This window comes from Paroedura picta, chromosome 11 (assembly GCF_049243985.1).
Source record: "Paroedura picta isolate Pp20150507F chromosome 11, Ppicta_v3.0, whole genome shotgun sequence".
Classification (NCBI taxonomy): Eukaryota; Metazoa; Chordata; class Lepidosauria; order Squamata; family Gekkonidae; genus Paroedura; species Paroedura picta.
Window position 1 is genome coordinate 4,774,277 of NC_135379.1, and position 18,417 is coordinate 4,792,693.

Here is an 18,417-nt window from a genome sequence, read left to right on the forward strand (position 1 = left end):
TTTCCCTTATAAACTGGAAGAGCTCTGTTGGATCAGACCAGTGGGCCATCTAGTTGAGCATCTTGTCTCACCCGCTCACCAATCAGTTCCATTGGAGGACCAACAGCAGAGTATAGCGATTGAGACCTTCCCCCTGGTTTTGCCTCCTCGCTCTGAGATTCAGAAGTCTAGTGCTTCTGAATGTGAAGGTTCCCCTCAGCCATCATGGCTAGTAGTCACTGATAGTGGTCACTAAACTTGCACAGGGGCGGATCATGCGCTCCAAGGTGAACTCAAAGGGAGAAGCCACATTATGTCCATAGGTTGAAGTGACTGGTGGATTGACTGATTTGAGTGACAGGCAAAAAACTGGTGTTATTCTGCAAGGTTTTATTCATTGTTTAAAGTAAATTTAATAGTATGATGGGTAACATACATCGTACGAGGTATGAGGTAAACCGCCCGAGCTTGCTAACGGGAAGGGGTGGTCTATAAAGCTAATCATAAATTTAAAAAAAATAAAATAAATATCCAGAGCCTGGATGAAGTGCTAATTTCATTGTTATGTTCTTCTCTCTCCCAAGGTTCTGTGCTTTCGGGCATCATTCAGAAATACTTCTTCTCCCCCACCCTCTTCCGAGTCATCCGCTTGGCTCGGATCGGTCGGATCCTGAGACTGATCAGAGGGGCCAAAGGAATTCGGACCCTCCTTTTTGCCTTAATGATGTCCCTCCCTGCGTTGTTCAATATCGGCCTCATGCTTTTCTTGGTCATGTTCATTTACGCCATTTTCGGCATGGCCAACTTTGCCTACGTCAAGAAAGAGCACGGGATCGACGACATGTTCAACTTCCAGACGTTTGCCAACAGCATGCTCTGCCTCTTCCAGATCACAACGTCGGCCGGCTGGGATGGCCTCCTCAACCCCATTTTGAATACCGGGCCGCCCTATTGCAATCCTCACGGCAACCAGACAAACAACACAAGGGGAGACTGTGGAAGTCCCGCCGTGGGGATACTCTTCTTCGTTACGTACATCATTATATCTTTTCTCATCGTTGTAAACATGTACATAGCCATAATTCTGGAAAACTTCAGCGTGGCCACTGAAGAGAGCACAGAACCCCTAAGCGAGGACGACTTTGATATGTTTTATGAAATCTGGGAAAGGTTTGACCCTGAAGCCACTCAGTTTATTGAGTACGATGCACTCTCCAATTTTGCGGACGCGCTCTCGGAACCTTTGCGCATCGCGAAACCCAACAAAATCAAGCTCATCGCGATGGATCTCCCCATGGTGAGCGGGGACAGGATCCATTGCTTGGACATTTTGTTTGCATTCACCAAAAGAGTCCTGGGGGAATCCGGCGAGATGGACGCCCTGAAAATCCAGATGGAGGAGAAATTCATGGCCGCCAACCCGTCGAAGATTTCCTACGAGCCAATCACAACCACGCTGCGGCGGAAGCAGGAAGAGGTTTCCGCCGTCGTCATCCAGAGGGCTTACAGGAACCACCTCTTCCTGCGCTCACTTAAGCAGGCCTCTTTCTTGTACCGCCAAAAAACTTGCAACTTGGAGGAGGACGCGCCGGAGAAGGAAGGCCTCATCGCCCTCCTGATGAGCGAGAACTACGGCAGGCCAATCAACAAGTCCGAGACCCTTTCCTCCACCTCCTTCCCCCCTTCCTACGACAGCGTCACCCGAGGCACCAGTGACAACTTCCAACTAAGACTGACGGACTCGAGCAAAAGCGACGAACACCTGGACGATCCGTTGTCACCCGAGCAAGACAAAGAGTCGGTGGTTTAAAGGGTGGGTCGGCTGGGGTTTTTTCTTAGGACACTTAAAAAAAAAAAACATATTGTTTACAGAATGTAATGCTGTACCCACACAACAGCCTTTTAAAACATTAGTTGCAAAGGAAATCGGAACGGAAGCCAAAACCCTTATCATGGGGAGGGGGAGGGAGCGTCAAAGCGTTATATACCCATAACCTTTGACCTTGCTCTTTTTGAACTTTGCTCTATGTTTAGATTCATATATGCACAGGGGGTGGCACCAGGGATTGGGCTGTTCTAGCAGTGGTGTGATTAGAGAGACGCTAGACTGTAACACAGTTAAAATACCACGTATCTAAAACATGGGGGAGGGAGGAAGGGGGAAACAAATCCAACTGCATACTTTCATTTTTAAGGTCTTACTTATATTAGCCCCTTTACCAATGGCCGTGTACGACCTTGCGTTTCTATCATTTTTTTTTGGGGGGGGGGCCAAGCCAGGGGGAGAAAGGGCGAGCGGAGGAGAGCGGATCACGTAGCTGCTGTAGCAACCACGTTAACACTTAATGTACATGTTGTGAATGGTCTTTCATAAATTTATTATATTTGATATTTTTTTACTTAAAAAAAAGAGGGGGGAAAGATATAATTGTCTCTTTTTCCACGGAGATAGATGATTGCTAACACTCTACGCGATATAAAGCAGGGGCTCGAGGCGGTTTCCAAAGGACACGAGATGCAGCAGCGGCAGCCGGCCGAGAAAATGCGTTGCTCAGCCTGCTAGGAAGTCAGCCACATTCTAACCTTGCGTTGCGGCCAAGACACCCACTTGGAACCCCCGGGGGAAAAAAACAAGGAAGGAAGTGACATCAGAGGAAACCAGACTCTCTCTTTTTGTTTGTTTGTTCTCTCCTGCAGGATATTAGACACTAATGGATTCTGCTTGTAAACCTGCCAATAAAAGCACTATTTTTTTAGCACGGTTGGAGAATCTGCTTTGTCAGAGGCCAGGGGTCCGTTCCGATCCTGGTTAGAAGGAGCTTCAAGCGGCACACAGACACGTAGAGCTGCTATGGACAGAATCATCAAGGACGGACGGAATCATCAAGGGTAGACGTCCTACTGAATCAGACCCTTGGTTCATTTTGACTCCTACGATGGGCAGTGGGTCTCCAGGGTCTCAGGCTGAGGTCGTTCGCAGAACCCACTACCTGAGTCCTTAAACTGGACATATTGGGGATTGATTAGACAGATTCTTTGAGGAAAGATCTATCCATGGCCACTTATCAGGGGAGGGCCTCAGCCTGGATGTCCCGTTATTGGCCCTCCAGAGGAACTGGTCAGCCACTGCGTGAGACAGGAGGCTGGACTAGATGGTCTGGTCTGATCTAGCAGGGCTCTTCTTACGTTCTTCTCAGGGAATGCCGTGGTCACTCTACTCTGTTGTTGGTCCTCCAGAGAAATTAGTCAGTGGCTTATAATCACCTACCCTTCCTCTCTCTATAATGGATGTAAGGTAGATGTAGCTGAGAGAACTGTGACTAGCCCTAGGTCACCCCGTAAGCCTTAGGTACCTCAAAATAGCTTACAATGGCCTTCCTTTCCTCTCCCCACAACAGACACCCTGTGAGGTAGGAAAGGCCAAGAGAGCGCTATGAGAACTGCCCTGCGTGAACAGCCCTAAAAGAATTGTGACTAGCCCAAGGTCACAGAGCTGGCTGCATGTGTCTCAAAGTGATTTGCAATTGCCTTCCCTTCCTCGCCTCCCAACAGGTACCTTGTGAGGCAGTGGGGCTGAGAGAGTTCAGAGAGACCTGTGCCAGGCCTAAGGTCGTCCACCCATGGTCTCAAAGCAGCTGACATTCACCTTCTCTTCCTCTGCCCACAAACGATACCCTTTGAGGTAGGTGGGGCTGAGTGAGCTCGGAGAGAGGATGCAGACTGCTGGAGAGAAACCTGCGTTTCTGCTCTGCCTCCTGGGAGCGCTGGATTTTTAAATCTCCTGCCAGCGTTTGGAAGACCCCTTTGAAAACGGGAGCTCCTGCGAAGGGAAAGCCAGGTGAATGTGATCCCGGAGTGGCATATAAACCCTCCACCCCCCCCCCCCCCGCTGAAGCAGCTATTTCCCCCAACCCCTTCAACTCCAACCGTCTCCCAATTGCTCTTGATACCCTAATGAGAGCGTAATGAAAGAAGCAATTAGCTCTGGCCAAACGTCTGACGGAACCCTCTCCGAGCAATCTTTAATTTGAGAGGAGTGAAGTGGAGGAACGCTCTCCAGGATACCAGTTCCCAGTTGTCGGTTTAAAAAACAGATTGCTGCTATGGAGCTTTGCTCTGCAGAGAAGAAAACCTGCTGGACAAAGAGGCCAGGAAAAGAGGCTGCCCATTTGGCTGCCCTGCTCAAGGGAGAGGATTGCACCTACGCCAGGACCTAAATCCCAGATTGAGGGGGAAGGGATAACACGTGGGAGTTATGTGCTTCAAAGAAGTTTCCTGATCTTTTGGAAAATGTGTTCTCATACAGCGCTGAGGTGTAGGTATTAATTAATCAATCGATTAATTCTGGGGGCATATTGGGAGAGGCGGTCCCACAGGTATGAAGGGCCCAGATCATGTAGGTTCACTTGGCTCTCCTTTCTCATGATCATGTTGTCCAGGTGCTGGAAACGGCCCAACCACACTTGCCTTCAGGTTATCATACCATGACGATTACGATCATCTTTTAGAGAGACATCATAGAATCATAGAGTTGGAAGGGACCTCCAGGGTCATCTGATCCAACCCCCTGTGGAATGCCGCATGAAGCAAGCCCACATCAAATGACTGCACGCTGATGCCAGCTTTGCCCGCTTTAATCCCCCCACCCAGAGGTTGGAGACTCTACTCAAAAGCAAGAGCGGTACATGAGTGGAAGCTTCTCCCTGCATCTAACCCAGGTGAGAAAGGTGGACAGCAAGTGGCCCCAAGGGCAGGCCAACACCCCCTCGTTGACGCACAAACGCTAGGAAAGAAAGGGACCTGGTGAGGTCCTTGCCCCATCTTTTTTCCATACCAAGGAAGAGAACGAGCAGTTGGTGCCCATGAGTTCCTGCCAGCCCCTTGGCAATTACAGGTAAGCACAAGAATCCATCAACGACTCCTTCCCTTGCTCCTTAGAACGGCTGGGGATCCTGCCGCGAGACTGATTGAAAAATAATTTTTAGCTTTCCATGCCTTTATTTGCCATTTTTAGTTCGCATTAGCGGCACAATAGCTGCCAGGGTTCGCCCAGAGCTTCTTCCCGTGAGCTCCTGAGCATCAGCTGTTAGAAATGTATTATTATTCTAAAAGAGGCCCGGATAAAGTGGATATTAGCGGGGCTCGGAGAGGAGCGTGGCGTCCAAGAGGAGGCTCCTTTCTTCTTCTCTCCCCGCTAAACGGATCCGTCGTGGAGAGCCCCGCCGCCGTCTCCTGTGAAATTGGCTGCCCGCCTCTTCCACGGCTGCGGTAATGTGCTCAAGCCTTCCTCGGCAACCAAATGAAGGCCCCTCTGGTGCCAGGGTCTTAAGAGAAGATGAATCAATGGATCCTGCTTGGGTAACCCTTTTATCGGGAGGTTAATTGCTACACTTGAAAGGCTCGCTCAAAAGTGTGTGGTGCAATCTACGGAAAGGCCGCCATTAATTTCGGTCCACGTTTCGCCGTGAGCGAGCAAAGGAGGAGAGCCCAACTAGCAAGCCAAGAAGAACCACAGTCCCACTAGAAAACAGGGCCATAAAAGCAAGCAGATCTGGAAGGACATGTGGGAATCCCAAGAGGATCCGTGGAGGGAATTTCCTTGCCTCGTTCCCTTTCTTCCTTGTGCAGTCCATCTTGGCCTCCTCTTGGCATGGCTTCAACCCTTTCCTTCATTCCCCTCCACCTCCTTACTGACCGACTTTCCCCGTTTCCCAACCCTTCAACATATTCTGCTCTCCCCACCCAGCTTTCCCACCCCTCTCTCCTTCCGCTTTTTAGCCTCTCTCTCTCCACCTGCTCCTACACAAAGGTGGAAATCTTCCATCATGTTGGTAGCAGGTTGCCTAGCAACCCACAGAGTGGCCATTGAGATCTCCCCATTTAGCCTGGAGATATTACAGGCACACATTTTTTTAAAAGAAGCAGACGTTGCTTCTGTGATTTGGGGGATTTAGAACCTCTGATGTGTGTGTGTGTCTGTGTTTGTTTGTTTGTTTGTTTGTTTGTTTGTTTGCCATTTCGTTCCTCCTCCTCCCCCCACCCCCAGACTTTGGGCTTTTAGAAATAACACCTGGGGAATCCCTCGGAATTACAGGTCATCTCCAGACTAAAGAGATCAGTTCCCCTGGAGAAAAGGGCTGCTTGGGAGCGGGGACTCAATAGTATTATACAAACCTGAGGCCCCTCCCCACCCCAAATCCTGCTCCATTCCCAGCTCCTCCCCCAAAGGCTCCAGGTATTTCCCAACCCAGAGCTGGAAACCTACAGGCTGTGAGCAGGCAGGGATTGGGTTTATGGCTGTCTGGCACTGTGCATGGGGGGGGGGAGGGGGGTCTTTAGGGAATGCACTGGCCTGCCAGCAAGTTTTGCCCTCAAATGTGTATATTTACAAATTGACGGTCTGTCCCTACTTCCAGCCGAAAACAAACCAGAGAAAGGGCTAAGAAACAAAACTATAGCAATATTCCTGGGCTCAAATCCCCAGATTCTAAATTAAGGCACAGGGACAGTGAAATCTGCAGTATTTGCTTTTGGATCCACAGATTGGAGCGTGTTGCTCTCCAGAGGCGTGGCTTTCGGCCGCAGGGGCCTCTCTGCTCCAGGAGGTCGGGATCCCCAAGTTCCCTGCCTGGAGGCTGGCAACCCTACGCATGAGAGTTCAAGGGGGGAAGGTCTGCCCTTTGGCACATGACTTTGGCAACGGAGCCAAGAAGAGTGGAGGGGGGGAGCCAAGAAGCCCCGCCGTTCCCACACCCTTTTCATTCTAATCCCAGGCGACAGAAAACGACAGGTCCTGCTGCAAAAATAGCTCGTGTTGAAGGCCGCATGAGAGCCCGTTTTCGGCCCCGTGGTCCAGCACCTTCGCTCACCACCCCTGGGCCCTCAGTCGCAGCAGGAGATTCCTTCGCTTCCTGTCAACAGCTTGCCGATTCCCTGCCCTTCCGCCTTCCCTGGATTTCCTGCTACATGCAGACTGTCAACAGGCTGCACATAAATACACCACAAGATTCTCGCATTTGGGACTGATTTCAGCAAGCAGGCGGGTCCGGATTCCCCAATCTGGCTTGGATCGCCCCATCTCATCAAACCTCTGAAGCCAAGCAGGGTTGGGCAGTCCTCAGGTGGAGCCTGGGGGCCCCCAGTGTCACAGCTCATCTCCAGGTGACAGAGATCGGGGCCCCGGAGGAAAGGGCCACTTTGGAAAGTGGACTCTAGAGCATTCTACTCCACTGAGGCCCCTCCTCATCCCTCATCCGGCCCACTCCTTGTTCCTCCGAACCCGGAGTTGGTCACTCTAGCCGTGCCTAGGATCTCAACAGGAGACCTCCAAGGATTGCCGGGGTCTCTTGAAAACCCTTCAAGGGTGCCAGAATTCAGCTGTGATTAAATATTTTTGGGGAGAGTCTAGGGGGAGTGGAGGCCAGGGTATGGGGAGGGGCAGGACCTCTGCAAGGGTCATTTTCTCCAGGGAAGCTGATCTCAGGCCTCTGAGGATCAACCGTAACAGCAGGAGGTCTTCAGGTGCCACCTAGAAATTGGCAGCCATGGCTGGAAACAAATCCAGTCTGGCCTGACTGTGAACGGCAGATTTCCAGGAAGGAATTCTGAAGCAGTACAATGAAACTCACTACTTAGCATTTACAATTTGCAAGCCTTTTGCAACATTGAAGTCGTGCGGAATGGACCCTGCTCTTCCTGAAGAAAGAGGAAGTGTCCTGGGGATTCCTTGTCAAAGGGAGATCCTGCCCACTTCTTCAGGAAGAAGATCTGTGTGTCTTTTGCTGAAGCAAAGGGGAGCAGCGTCGTCCATTAGGCTGCGTTCTCTCTACGTCCACTGCTGTGGGAGATGTAGTCTGCCTGCAGCCTAGCCTCAAGAGGCTTGCAATGTGTTTTCTTTGTAACTATTGTCTAAGCTTTTGGACTCTGCTTCAGTAAGGAGTCTGCAAATAACCATGCAGTAAATATTATTCTCTCTTTTAAACCTTAAAGAAGAAGAGCTGGTTCTTATATGCCGCTTTTCTCTACCTGAAGAAGCCTCAAAGCAGCTTCCAATCGCCTTCCCTTTCCTCTCCCCACAACAGACACCCTGTGAGGGAGGGGAGGCTGAGAGAGCCCTGATTTTACTGCTCGGTCAGAACAGCTTTATGAGTACTGTGGGGAGCCCAAGGTCACCCAGCTGGCTGCATGTGGAGGAGGAGCGGGGAATCAAATCCGGCTCACCAGATTAGAAATTGGCGCTCCTAACCACGACACCAAGCTGGCTCACGGTCACAGTGAGTCTGGATTTACGCCTCATCCACAAAGGTAACTAAAAACTGCATACGTTCAAAATGCTGTTACTCTGCAGCTATAATTTTCTGGAGGGACCTAGGACGGACTCTAATCCGAAAGTCGCAACACAGCCAAAGCAGAAATCTGGCTTCCAGCCGCATTTTGACATCTCTGCGCTTTTACGAGGCATGTGCTAGTTGCAAACTTGGAAAAGGCCAGAACTTCCCACAGCTCCCAGTCCAAAAAACATGCCATGGAGGGTTGCCAGCTCTGGAGCTGGATCCTGCAGCTGTGCCATCAATAGCGGTTTGATCCGGAGGAATTAGCGAGTGATGTTTCTGATGGCCTGGGGAGAAACACAATCACCTGCTAACCCCGACCAACAAAGCCCCTGCTAAAGACCGGGAGGGGGGGGGGGTTACACCAGGAAATAATCATCTGCCAATTATTGCAGAAGGAATCACAGCCCAGAAGCTAGTTGGACTGTGTTCCCCCCCCCCTGTTCCCCCTCCCCCTGGTTAATTGGCAACCCCCCTGTCACGGGAGGGCCGGCTCTTTGGAAAACGCAGTCACTGGAATGAAGGCCGCAGTCCCAAGTGAACGGCTTCATAATCCCTCGATCTGCTTCCGTCTGTCTCAATTTAATGCTATTTGCCAGTCGCTTAGAGAAAGAAAAAAAAAAGAGGGAGATATTTTTAGCTTCCTGACCCATCTGAAATGCAGGACTTACGTTGCAAATGAAGCTCACTGATTCATTGTTTGGGAATTATCTGCCTCCTCATCAGCTTCATCTTTCCCCACCTCTCTCGCAATCCCATTCGTCTCACGGGCCACCTCCACACCCACTGGCCACCAGTGACCGACGTCCCCCTTAAGGTCAGAATTGTTTGTTCAAAAATGACTGAACGGTTCTCATGCCCGAGTCTCTTGATGCCCCAGAAGTGACCTGGAGTGAAAGTGGCCTGTGATAAAACATACGGGCAAAATATTTCCTCTTCTCTGTTTCAGGACTGGCAGGTCTCCTTCCAGCCCCCTGCCCATGTGCTTAGCATACCCCAATGTGAGCCAATGGCGGTTATATAATACTGGCTCCGAAACAGATGCGCCCATGTACGGGATGTGGGATTAATAACTGGAATGTGCAGCTAATGGCAGCTTTTGGACAAATGCACCCTCTCCTGCCAGAGAAGGGGAAGTGGTGAGACACGGAAGGGGCTCCCATTTGACGGTCCCTTTCTGGATCTAGGGATGGCGAGAGCATTGATTCCTCCCCCCCCCCGCAGGATCGATGGGGAATCTGTGTTTCTCATATTCGTACGCACCTTTTTCTACAATAAATGTGGTGCACTTTTCACCTGTTTGGTTATGCAATTTTTTAAAATGTCCAGAATGGTATTTAATAAATCTTTAACTAACTTGAAATAGGGGACAAAATCCCGGCATCTAAATCCCGCTCTCCAAATGGTCCCATGCCTTTCAGAGAGTCAAGAAAAAAGCAAAGTGCAAATGAAGAAGAAGAAGAAGAAGAAGAAGAAGAAGAACAACAACAACAACAACTACAACTACAACTACTACAACTACTACAACTACTACAACTACTACTACAACTACAACAACAACAACTACTACTACTACAACTGCTACAACTACTACAACAACTACAACTACAACTACTACTACAACTACTACTACTACTACTACTACTACTACTACTACTACTACTACAACTACAACTACAACAGTTGGTTCTTATATGATGCAGTTCTCTACCAGAAGGAGTCTCCAAATGGCTTACAGTGGCCTTCCCTTTCCTCACCCCCACAACAGACACCCTGTGAAGGAGGGGAAGCTGAGAGAGCCCTGATATTCCTGCTCACTGAGAACAGCTTCATCAGGGCTGTGATTGGCCTGAGGTCATCCCACTGGCTGGACGTGGAGGAGGAGCAAGGAATTAAACCCGTCTCTCCAGATTAGAGGCTGCCGCTCTTAATCGCTACACCAAAACCCGCTCTCAATCTGTGTCTAAAACCCATGCTTTGTGAAAAGGAAAAACACCTCTCCAGTTCTAAACTGACCTGTAAAAAGCATCCAAATTCTAATGGTCACCTTGGAAGGCTGAAATCTTTCCAGGAAGTGCCGCTTCCCCTTCCTCCTATTTTCCTGCCCCCAGCCCTCCCGCCAATTGCTCTGTATGGCAACCCAACTGGCACCAGAGTGGGCAGAGGCAGGAGGGTGCTTGTGGTACCCTGCATGCCACTTTGAGGCACAGGAGGCCTACTGAGTGACCTTGCTCCCTATACAGTTCTCTCAGAGCTCTCTCAGCCCCATCTACCTCACAGGATGGGGAGAGGAAGAGAAAGGGATTTGTAAGCCGCTTTAGCACTCCATCAGGTTGTGCAAAGCAGGGGTTCAAAACCCCAGCTCTTCTTCTTCCTCTTAATGCTCACTGGTTCCCTGACCCCTGGGCCCTGCACCCATTCTCCCCCCCCCCCCAGGTCCTGTCCGATTGCCTGTGTTCAGAGGTAACCCCTCTCCTGTTGCTTTGTCACTCAGCTTCTCCCACACCTGTTAGGGGGCAGGATCTCAGTGCCTCCCGGCCCCTTGAGGGAAGCCTGTTTGGGCTGGCTCCCATCTTACCCACCGAGGGACTGAAAGCTTGTTGGCCCTCTCAGCAGGAATCTCTCCAGCTCAACTCTCAGGCATGTTGGAGCAGGTGGGTGGTGGGTGGGTCCTTGGAGGAGCACTCGGGAAGCAGAATGTCCCAGCTGTCCAGCGGGAGGCTGACTCATCAGCCAACCTGGCCAGGCCTCGGGGGGCCGCAGGGCTACATCCGGCCGAGTATTTCCGCCGGCCGAGGCTCAGTCATTGGCCTAGGGAGTGTCCGGTTGCAGTTCAGAGTAGGACGGCGGCTCCCTAGGCCCAGGCAAAAGAATGCCCTTGCGGGAATGGAGGCACACGGGACTTGGGGTCGGGCATTGTGCTGATATTGGAATGTGCAAGGTCCCCGTAAGGGAGTGGCGGGCAATAAATCAAATAAAGTCAGCGTAGTTCAGCAGTGGAATAGGCTGCCTAAGGAGGTGGTGAGCTCCCCCTCACTGGCAGTCTTCAAGCAAAGGTTGGATACACACTTTTCTTGGATGCTTTAGGATGCTTAGGGCTGATCCTGCGTTGAGCAGGGGGTTGGACTAGATGGCCTGTATGGCCCCTTCCAACTCTATGATTCTATGATTCTATGAAAGTAAAGGTAAAGGTATCCCCTGTGCAAGCACCGGGTCATGTCTGACCCTTGGGGTGACGCCCTCCAGCGTTTTCTTGGCAGACTCAATACGGGGTGGCTTGCCAGTGCCTTCCCCAATAAATCAAATAAATAATAATAATAATAAAATTAAAAAGACATGGCTAGAAAGGGGGGGCGTCTCCCACGGGAGAAGGAGAATCAGGAAGAACAGGATCCAATCCCAGTGGCTGAGCAGACCCCGCCTTTCAGCGAGATGATGAACTTCGCCTTTGGCCCTCCAGTTGGGCCTTGGCCAGGCGATGCCTGCCAGACTCTCCCTTGACAAAATAATCCGGCGTACCATCGAGGCACTCCAATGTAGGGAGTGTCCTCAAAGAGCACCCCACATGACCTCTGCTCTGCAGCTGTCGTGGAATCAGATGCTCCCTTGTGGCGCATTTCTGAGCAAAGCCCAGGCAAGCGTCTGAAGAATGAACAAGTGTCGGGAGGCAATGTTCTCGCTCGGGCCGAATGCACCAGGCTGTCCGTCCCTAAAGCCCCCCATCTCCCTGGGAGCTCTCATCATCCCAGTCTAATGCTCCCTGTTGCCTTGTATCCGCAGAGCCTAGGTAAACAGCGCTCCAGTTTAAGGTATCTATGGGACCGAGGAGGTGCGTGTTTCCATATGCCACATGTTGTTGGGCTAAATTATAATGCACCGCCTGTGTTTACTAGAGAATCCCCATTGGATCTTTTGTCAGTGCAAAAGCCTGAAGCAGTCCACGCTGGAGCAATGGAGGTTTCAAAAACTGTGTGCCTGGGCAGAAGTGCTCCATCAGCTGCTCTGAGATTTTGGAACATGGCACATCCTGTTTTCTTTCTACCTGTTCTCCTCTTCTCGTCCGTAGCCCAGCGGAAGGGACGTACATGTACATGAGAACTGTTTGGCTGGCTAAGAGCAAAGGTGGTCCACAGCCTGTTTTCCACAGAAGCCAGTGAGCCAACAGAGGAAACTCATCCAACTAGGCCTTGGTGTCATGGTTAAGAGTGGCGGTTTCTAATTTGGGGAGCCAGTTTTGATTCCCTGCACCGCCACATGCAGCCAGCTGGGTGACCCTGTTAGAGCTGTTCTCACCGAGCAGGAATATCAGGGCTCTCTCAGCCTCACCTCCCTCACAGGGTGCCTGTTGTGGGGAGAGGAAGGGAAGGCGACTGTAAGCTGCTCTGAGACTCCTTAGGGCAGTGAAAAGTGGGGCAAAAAACCCAACTCTTCTTCATGATGGTTCCCCCCTTTTGTTGGAACCCAGAATCCAGTTCATGTAGTGAGGTGCCCATGATAGAAACTGACCCTTGCTGCTTGGCAAATCCAAACAGCCAGGCCAGGCCCTGGTTCCAAACCTTGTCTGGTGACTGTAGGGTTGTCAGGTCTGCACTTGGGTTGCCAGATGTTCTGCTTGAGGTAGGGGACCTGCTGCCAGACCCTCCGCCACCCAGCCACTGACTACCTGGCCAGCGAGGGGACTTACCAGTAGAAAGAGAAAGGCCCATGCCACATCCTTGACATCTCATCTCACAGAAAATAATTTCATCACCTCAGTGACTTCTGGGTGACACTCTGGTGTTTAGGCAAAAACTCTATGGTAGAAGCCAGTTTTACCATAGAGTTTTTGCCCAAATACCAGAGTGTTGCCTCCATGACACAGCGTGATGAGATCACTTCTGGTGCATGCCAGAAGTAATATACCCATGTCACCAGCAACATCGCCTGGTCCTTCTTCCTGCTCCTCTCCCCCCTGCCAGCTACCAGGAGAGCCCTGTTTTAGGGAGATCAAAATGCTCTTTCTCTTGGATTCTGAGGTTTATCAGAAATCCTTGACACCCGATTGCCATCTGTTTCTTTGTGCGGCTGCACCAAAAGCAGGTGTATTCATCGGCATGGTAATCCCCACATTCTCTTTGTGTGTAGCTTTCAGAGGGTTTTCAGCAGCAACTAGGACTGTCATCCCCCAGATGGGGCCTAGAGTTTTCTCAGGTGGATTACAGTGGATCTCCAGATTACAGAAATCCATTCCTCTAGAGCAGGGGTAGTCAACCTGTGGTCCTCCAGAGGTTCATGGACTACAATTCCCAGGGGCTCATGGGAATTGTAGTCCATGAACCTCTGGAGGACCACAGGTTGAGTACCCCTGCCCTAGAGGGAAACTGCTGCTTCGTAGGGTAGATGCTACCGCATGATACGCCAGAGTTGCATTGCCAACCAACAAAAAACCGAACCGCCATTTCAGCCTGGTGAATTCTGCAAAGCAGATCTGCTCCCTTGGCGCATTAATGCTCACGGTGCCTTCCTGCACGCAGCCTCCCTCACATAGGATTGTGCCCCGGAGGAGAAGGCGGCCTCCTCATTCCAACAGGGAAATCTGTGTGGATTTCAGGTAAATGCCTTCAATTTCCCCCTCACCTTAGGATAATATTTTAATCCCTTTTGTTGGGTTTTATGTTTCACTGGATATAGTTAAGCTACTTATAGGACTGCCAGGGAAATGTTTACGGTCAAACTGGGCCGTCTGTGAGGATCAGGGGAGAAGCAGCAGAGAACAGTGTCGCCAGTGATATGTGGGGAGGGGGGATGCAGATTCATTTCAAGAGGAAGCCCAAATCCATTGAACAGGCCTTCTGCCTATTGGTCCCAGTTGGAGCGTCAGTGTAATCTCTGTACTGCAGGGTCTTAGAATATGGGAATATACATTGTGTTGGAATTGCAATCTGCAAGTCATTGAATGCAGTCAATCTTGAAGGGTTGTTGCTAAGATGCTAAACCGTACCTATCTGTTCACTATTGGCATCAAGGGGTCACTCTGGGATTGCAGTAGAAAAATCCCAAGCACATGGCTGGGGATAGCCTTGTTTAAGTTGGGCTCTTCAGGAAGAGCAGCTCAGTGTGTTTTGCTGAAGCAAGTGAGAAGCCACCATTAAGATTCAGCTCTTTCCATCTGCTGAAATACGGGATGTAGTCTGCTTGCAGGCCAGCCATAGAGGCTTGCAATGTGCTGCTTTTGTAACTACTCTTTAAGCTTTTGAACTAAGGAGACTGAAGCAGATGAATAGTATATATTTTCATGTATAATCTTTCCAGTAAAGATTGCCGTCTTTTAAAGCTCACAGCGTTGTGACTCTGGACAAAGGACAATCGCAAATTATCATGGTAGGAGATTGGCAACCAGGCAGATCCCAATTGGAAAACTCCTGGAGAACTAGGGGTGAAGCCTGGGGAGAACAGGGACCTCAACAGAGTACAATACCCTGGAGTCTCTTCTCCGAAGCAGCCGTTTTGTCGAGGGGAGCTGATTCCTGCAGTCTGGCGACATAGTGTCCTTCCAGGGGATCCCCAGGTCCCACCTGGAGGCTGGCATCCCTACAGGTGCCTGTCTGCATCAACACAACCTTTCTCAGTCCTGCTTTGGGACAAAGGCCCGCACCTCCTGTCCCTGCCAAGGAATCACATTTAGCCCTCGGTGTCATTTGATAATCCCTGCCAAGTGGGAAGCGAAGATTTCTCAGATGTTTCTCTCGCCTTAGCGGGGAAGGACAGCTGCAGCCATGCGAGAGGGAGCCCGGCATCTTTTTACGGACCATCGGCGGTCACGCTGCGGAGGCCGGCACCTGTGTTGGTGTGTGTTTGTGGGAGTGCAGCCATACTGGGATTCTGCTGAGTCAGACGCAGGCCTGATGCGGAAGGCGCCACGACACAACGGCAAGGAAAGAGGACATTTGCGGTGAGCCGATCCCCAAGGCTTGCTGGCGGGCATACCAGCCTGATCAGGTAGCCATCCGAAAAGTCTGAAAACTTCAGGAACAGCTGCAGGTTTTGTTCTGTTCTGCTTTTTGCCCAACAGATCTGCCTTGCTTGGGCTGAATCAGACCCTCGGTCTATCCGTCTACCTCCTCTCCAGGGTCTAGGCAGGGGTGGGCCAACTGTGGCCCTCCAGATGTCCATGGGCTACAATTCCCATGAGCAAATGCTGGCAGGGTCTCATGGGAATTGTAGTCCATGAATTGTAATGCATGAACATCTGGAGGGCCACAGTTGGCCCACCCCTGGTCTAGGGCATAGCAGTTTCATGTCACCTACTGCCAGGGTCTTTAAGGGATTGAACCGGGGACTTCTTTCATGCCAAGCAGATGGCCTACCACTGAGCCACGCCCCCTCCCCAACATCAGGTCCGGATTTAGAGACAGATGACCCAGGAAGGAGTGGGCACCAGTCTTAAATATTACCAGCTTGGTGTGGTGGTTAAGAGTGGACGTTTTGAATCTGGACACCAGGCTTGATTTCCCCCTTCTTCTCCACATGCAGCCAGCTGGGTGACCTGGGGCCAGTCACAGACCTCTTAGAACTGTTCTTGTAGAGCAGTTCTGTCAGAGCTCTCTCCACCTCAACTACCTCACAGGGTATCTGTTGTGGGGAGAGGAAGGGAAAAGCGCAGTAAAAAGCAGGGTCGAAAAAAAAAACAATCTTTCTTCTTCTCTTCTACTAAATCGCTGAAAATGTTGGTTTTTCCTAGCATTGCTTTTATTCCATGGAAAGAAATTCAGAACACAAAAGGCCCTTTTTCCGTGATGGACGGCTCAGATATCACCAGTACCATCTAAAGGATCCAATCAGATTTATGAAACATCAAAGCTACATTAAGCTTACATGACAGGGAATAATCAGGCAGGCGTGTCGTTATGCACATCAAAGTCCTAAAATTGGCTAGGTGCACAATTTTAAAAAACGGTATTCAGTAGCTGAACAAATGGAATTGCACCAGAGATGCCCCTCAGCTAGACGGCCCTTTTCCTTAGGCACATTCACTGGCAGGCTTGGCCCTGGCCCTGGCCCTGCCTCTTACCTGACTGCTTTTGCCCAGCTCTGCCTCTAACCTGATCCTGCTCAGACTCTGCCTTAAGCTTGAGTTTGCCCAGACTTTGCTTCTAAACTCACTGATTCTGCCTAGGCTTCTCCTCAAATCTGACTGCTTCTGCCCAGGCTCCGCCTCTAAGTGGGTTCTACCCAGGCTCTGCCTCTAAGTGGGCTGGTTCTACCCAGGCTCCGTCTCTATGTGGGCTGGTTCTACCCAGGCCCCGCCTCTTAAGTGGGCTGGGCTAGTTCTATCAGGGCTCCACCTCTAAGTGGGCTGGTTCTACCCAGGTTCCGCCTCTATGTGGGCTGGTTCTACCCAGGTTCCACCTTTAAGTGGGCTTGTTCTACCCAGACTCCACCTCTAAATGGGCAGGCTCCACCTCTAAGTGGGCTGGTTCTACCCAGGTTCCGCCTCTATGTGGGCTGGTTCTACCCAGGTTCCACCTCTAAGTGGGCTGGTCCTACCCAGGCTCCACCTCTAAGTGGGCAGGCTCCACCTCTAAGTGGGCTGGTTCTACCCAGGCTCCACCTCTAAGTGGGCAGGCTCCACCTCTAAGTGGGCTGGTCCTACCCAGGCTCCACCTCTAAGTGGGCTGGTTCTACCCAGGCTCCACCTCTAAGTGGGCTGGTTCTACCCAGGCTCTGTCGCTAACCGCTGCAGTCTGCCTCCTTAGCTGGCACCCGCTGACCTCTCCCTTAGAGGAGACACCCCGGTAGCCCTGCTCTTGGTGCTCTGTCCTGGGAGGGGGGGATTCCTTCTGTCGTTTTCTTCCAGCCTGACATGGCATTGGCAGGACCTTCTGCTCTCACAACTGAAGCGATGTCTTCTGGAAAACCAGTGAGGAAGGCAACCCCCAAAAATGTGCGGAGGGGGGATTATTTTTCATGCGCATTTTTCAAAAATCCCCTTCTCTTCAAAAAACAAACAACCCTTTCATGTATTTCTCTTCTCCAAGGCAGTTTTTAAAATTCAGTCATGGAAGGGGACGCGTTGGAAGGAGCCATTTTGTGCCTAAATAAAATATAAATTCCCTTAAGGATACGGAAACACACAGGAGACTCGTCTTGCGTGTCTTTTGATGACAACGGAGGAGTGGAGTTGGTTTTAGAAATAATTTTTCATTGGCCTTCTGGGAGATCTGCTAAAATTAGAACTGACCTCCAGGTGGCAGAGATCGACTCGCCTGGAGAAAACAGCCACTTTGAAAGGTGAAGGTCCAACCAGGGCTCCACGGACCCCCCCCCCAGGGGTCCGCAGGAGCTCTGAAGGGGGTCCCCAGGATTTCAAATCCTGCCGTAACAGATTCAGCCACAAGGTAGAGAACTGGCTGCTCCCATCACACCCCTCTCCCGTTTCCTGAGGGTGTCTCTTTTCTCTTGTGACCTCTACTCCATGACTACTCCACCTTAAGCCGTGTCCTGTCCCCCTCCCTGCCAGTCCTCCTCTGCCTGTACCGACGTCTCTTCCGGGGAAATGTAACTTCTGGGAGATGAAGCAGGAAGGCGTGGCCAGGTGACACCACTTCCGGAGCTCCTCAAAAGCCTGAAAAAGTATTTCAGGGGCTCCTCCAGAGTCAGAAGGTTGAAACGGCTGCCCTACAAGGTCACCTCCCAAGGCAACTTTGAGTTTCCTCAAGGCTCCGATTGCAAAGGCTAAGATGGTACACTCGATTCTTCAGGTCAACGTCTGGGAGGGAAGCAAGCAAGGCTGTTAAGAGAGAGTGGTCAACCTGCGGGGGCTACCTGGAGATCTTCCTTGATTATAACTGATCCCTAGACGACACAAATCAGATCCCCTGAAGAAAATAGATGCTTGGCAGGGTGGCCTCTACGGCAGGGGTAGTCAACCTGTGGTCCTCCAGATGTCCATGGACTCCAATTCCCATGAGCCCCTGCCAGCGAATGCTGGCAGGGGCTCATGGGAATTGGAGTCCATGGACATCTGGAGGACCACAGGTTGACTACCCCTGCTCTACGGCACATACCCGGATGTGGTCTCTCCCTTCCCCAAACCCTCCCCTCCTCAGGCTCCAACCCCCCAATCTCC

The 18,417-nt window shown here is 51.0% G+C and overlaps 1 protein-coding gene and 1 long non-coding RNA gene across 17 annotated transcripts in view; one reads left to right on the top strand and one right to left on the bottom strand.

The window, feature by feature from the left end:
• LOC143820810 (sodium channel protein type 5 subunit alpha-like) overlaps window positions 1-2,735 on the top strand; it is a 245,193-nt gene extending 242,458 nt beyond the window's left edge. For 15 of the 16 annotated variants that reach the window (XM_077304071.1, XM_077304082.1, XM_077304081.1 and 12 more), the window contains one exon: window positions 564-2,735. In XM_077304071.1, the coding sequence (XP_077160186.1) occupies window positions 564-1,789 (1,226 nt within the window). In that variant the 3' untranslated portion in view covers window positions 1,790-2,735. The remainder of the gene's footprint in view (window positions 1-563) is intronic. The other variant, XM_077304078.1, reaches the window with a different exon arrangement.
• A 14,673-nt stretch (window positions 2,736-17,408) lies between these two features.
• The window catches only part of LOC143821153 (uncharacterized), a 32,849-nt gene continuing 31,840 nt past the window's right edge, over window positions 17,409-18,417 (bottom strand). The window contains exon 3 of the long non-coding RNA XR_013225699.1: window positions 17,409-18,057. This is a non-coding gene — a long non-coding RNA (uncharacterized LOC143821153). The remainder of the gene's footprint in view (window positions 18,058-18,417) is intronic.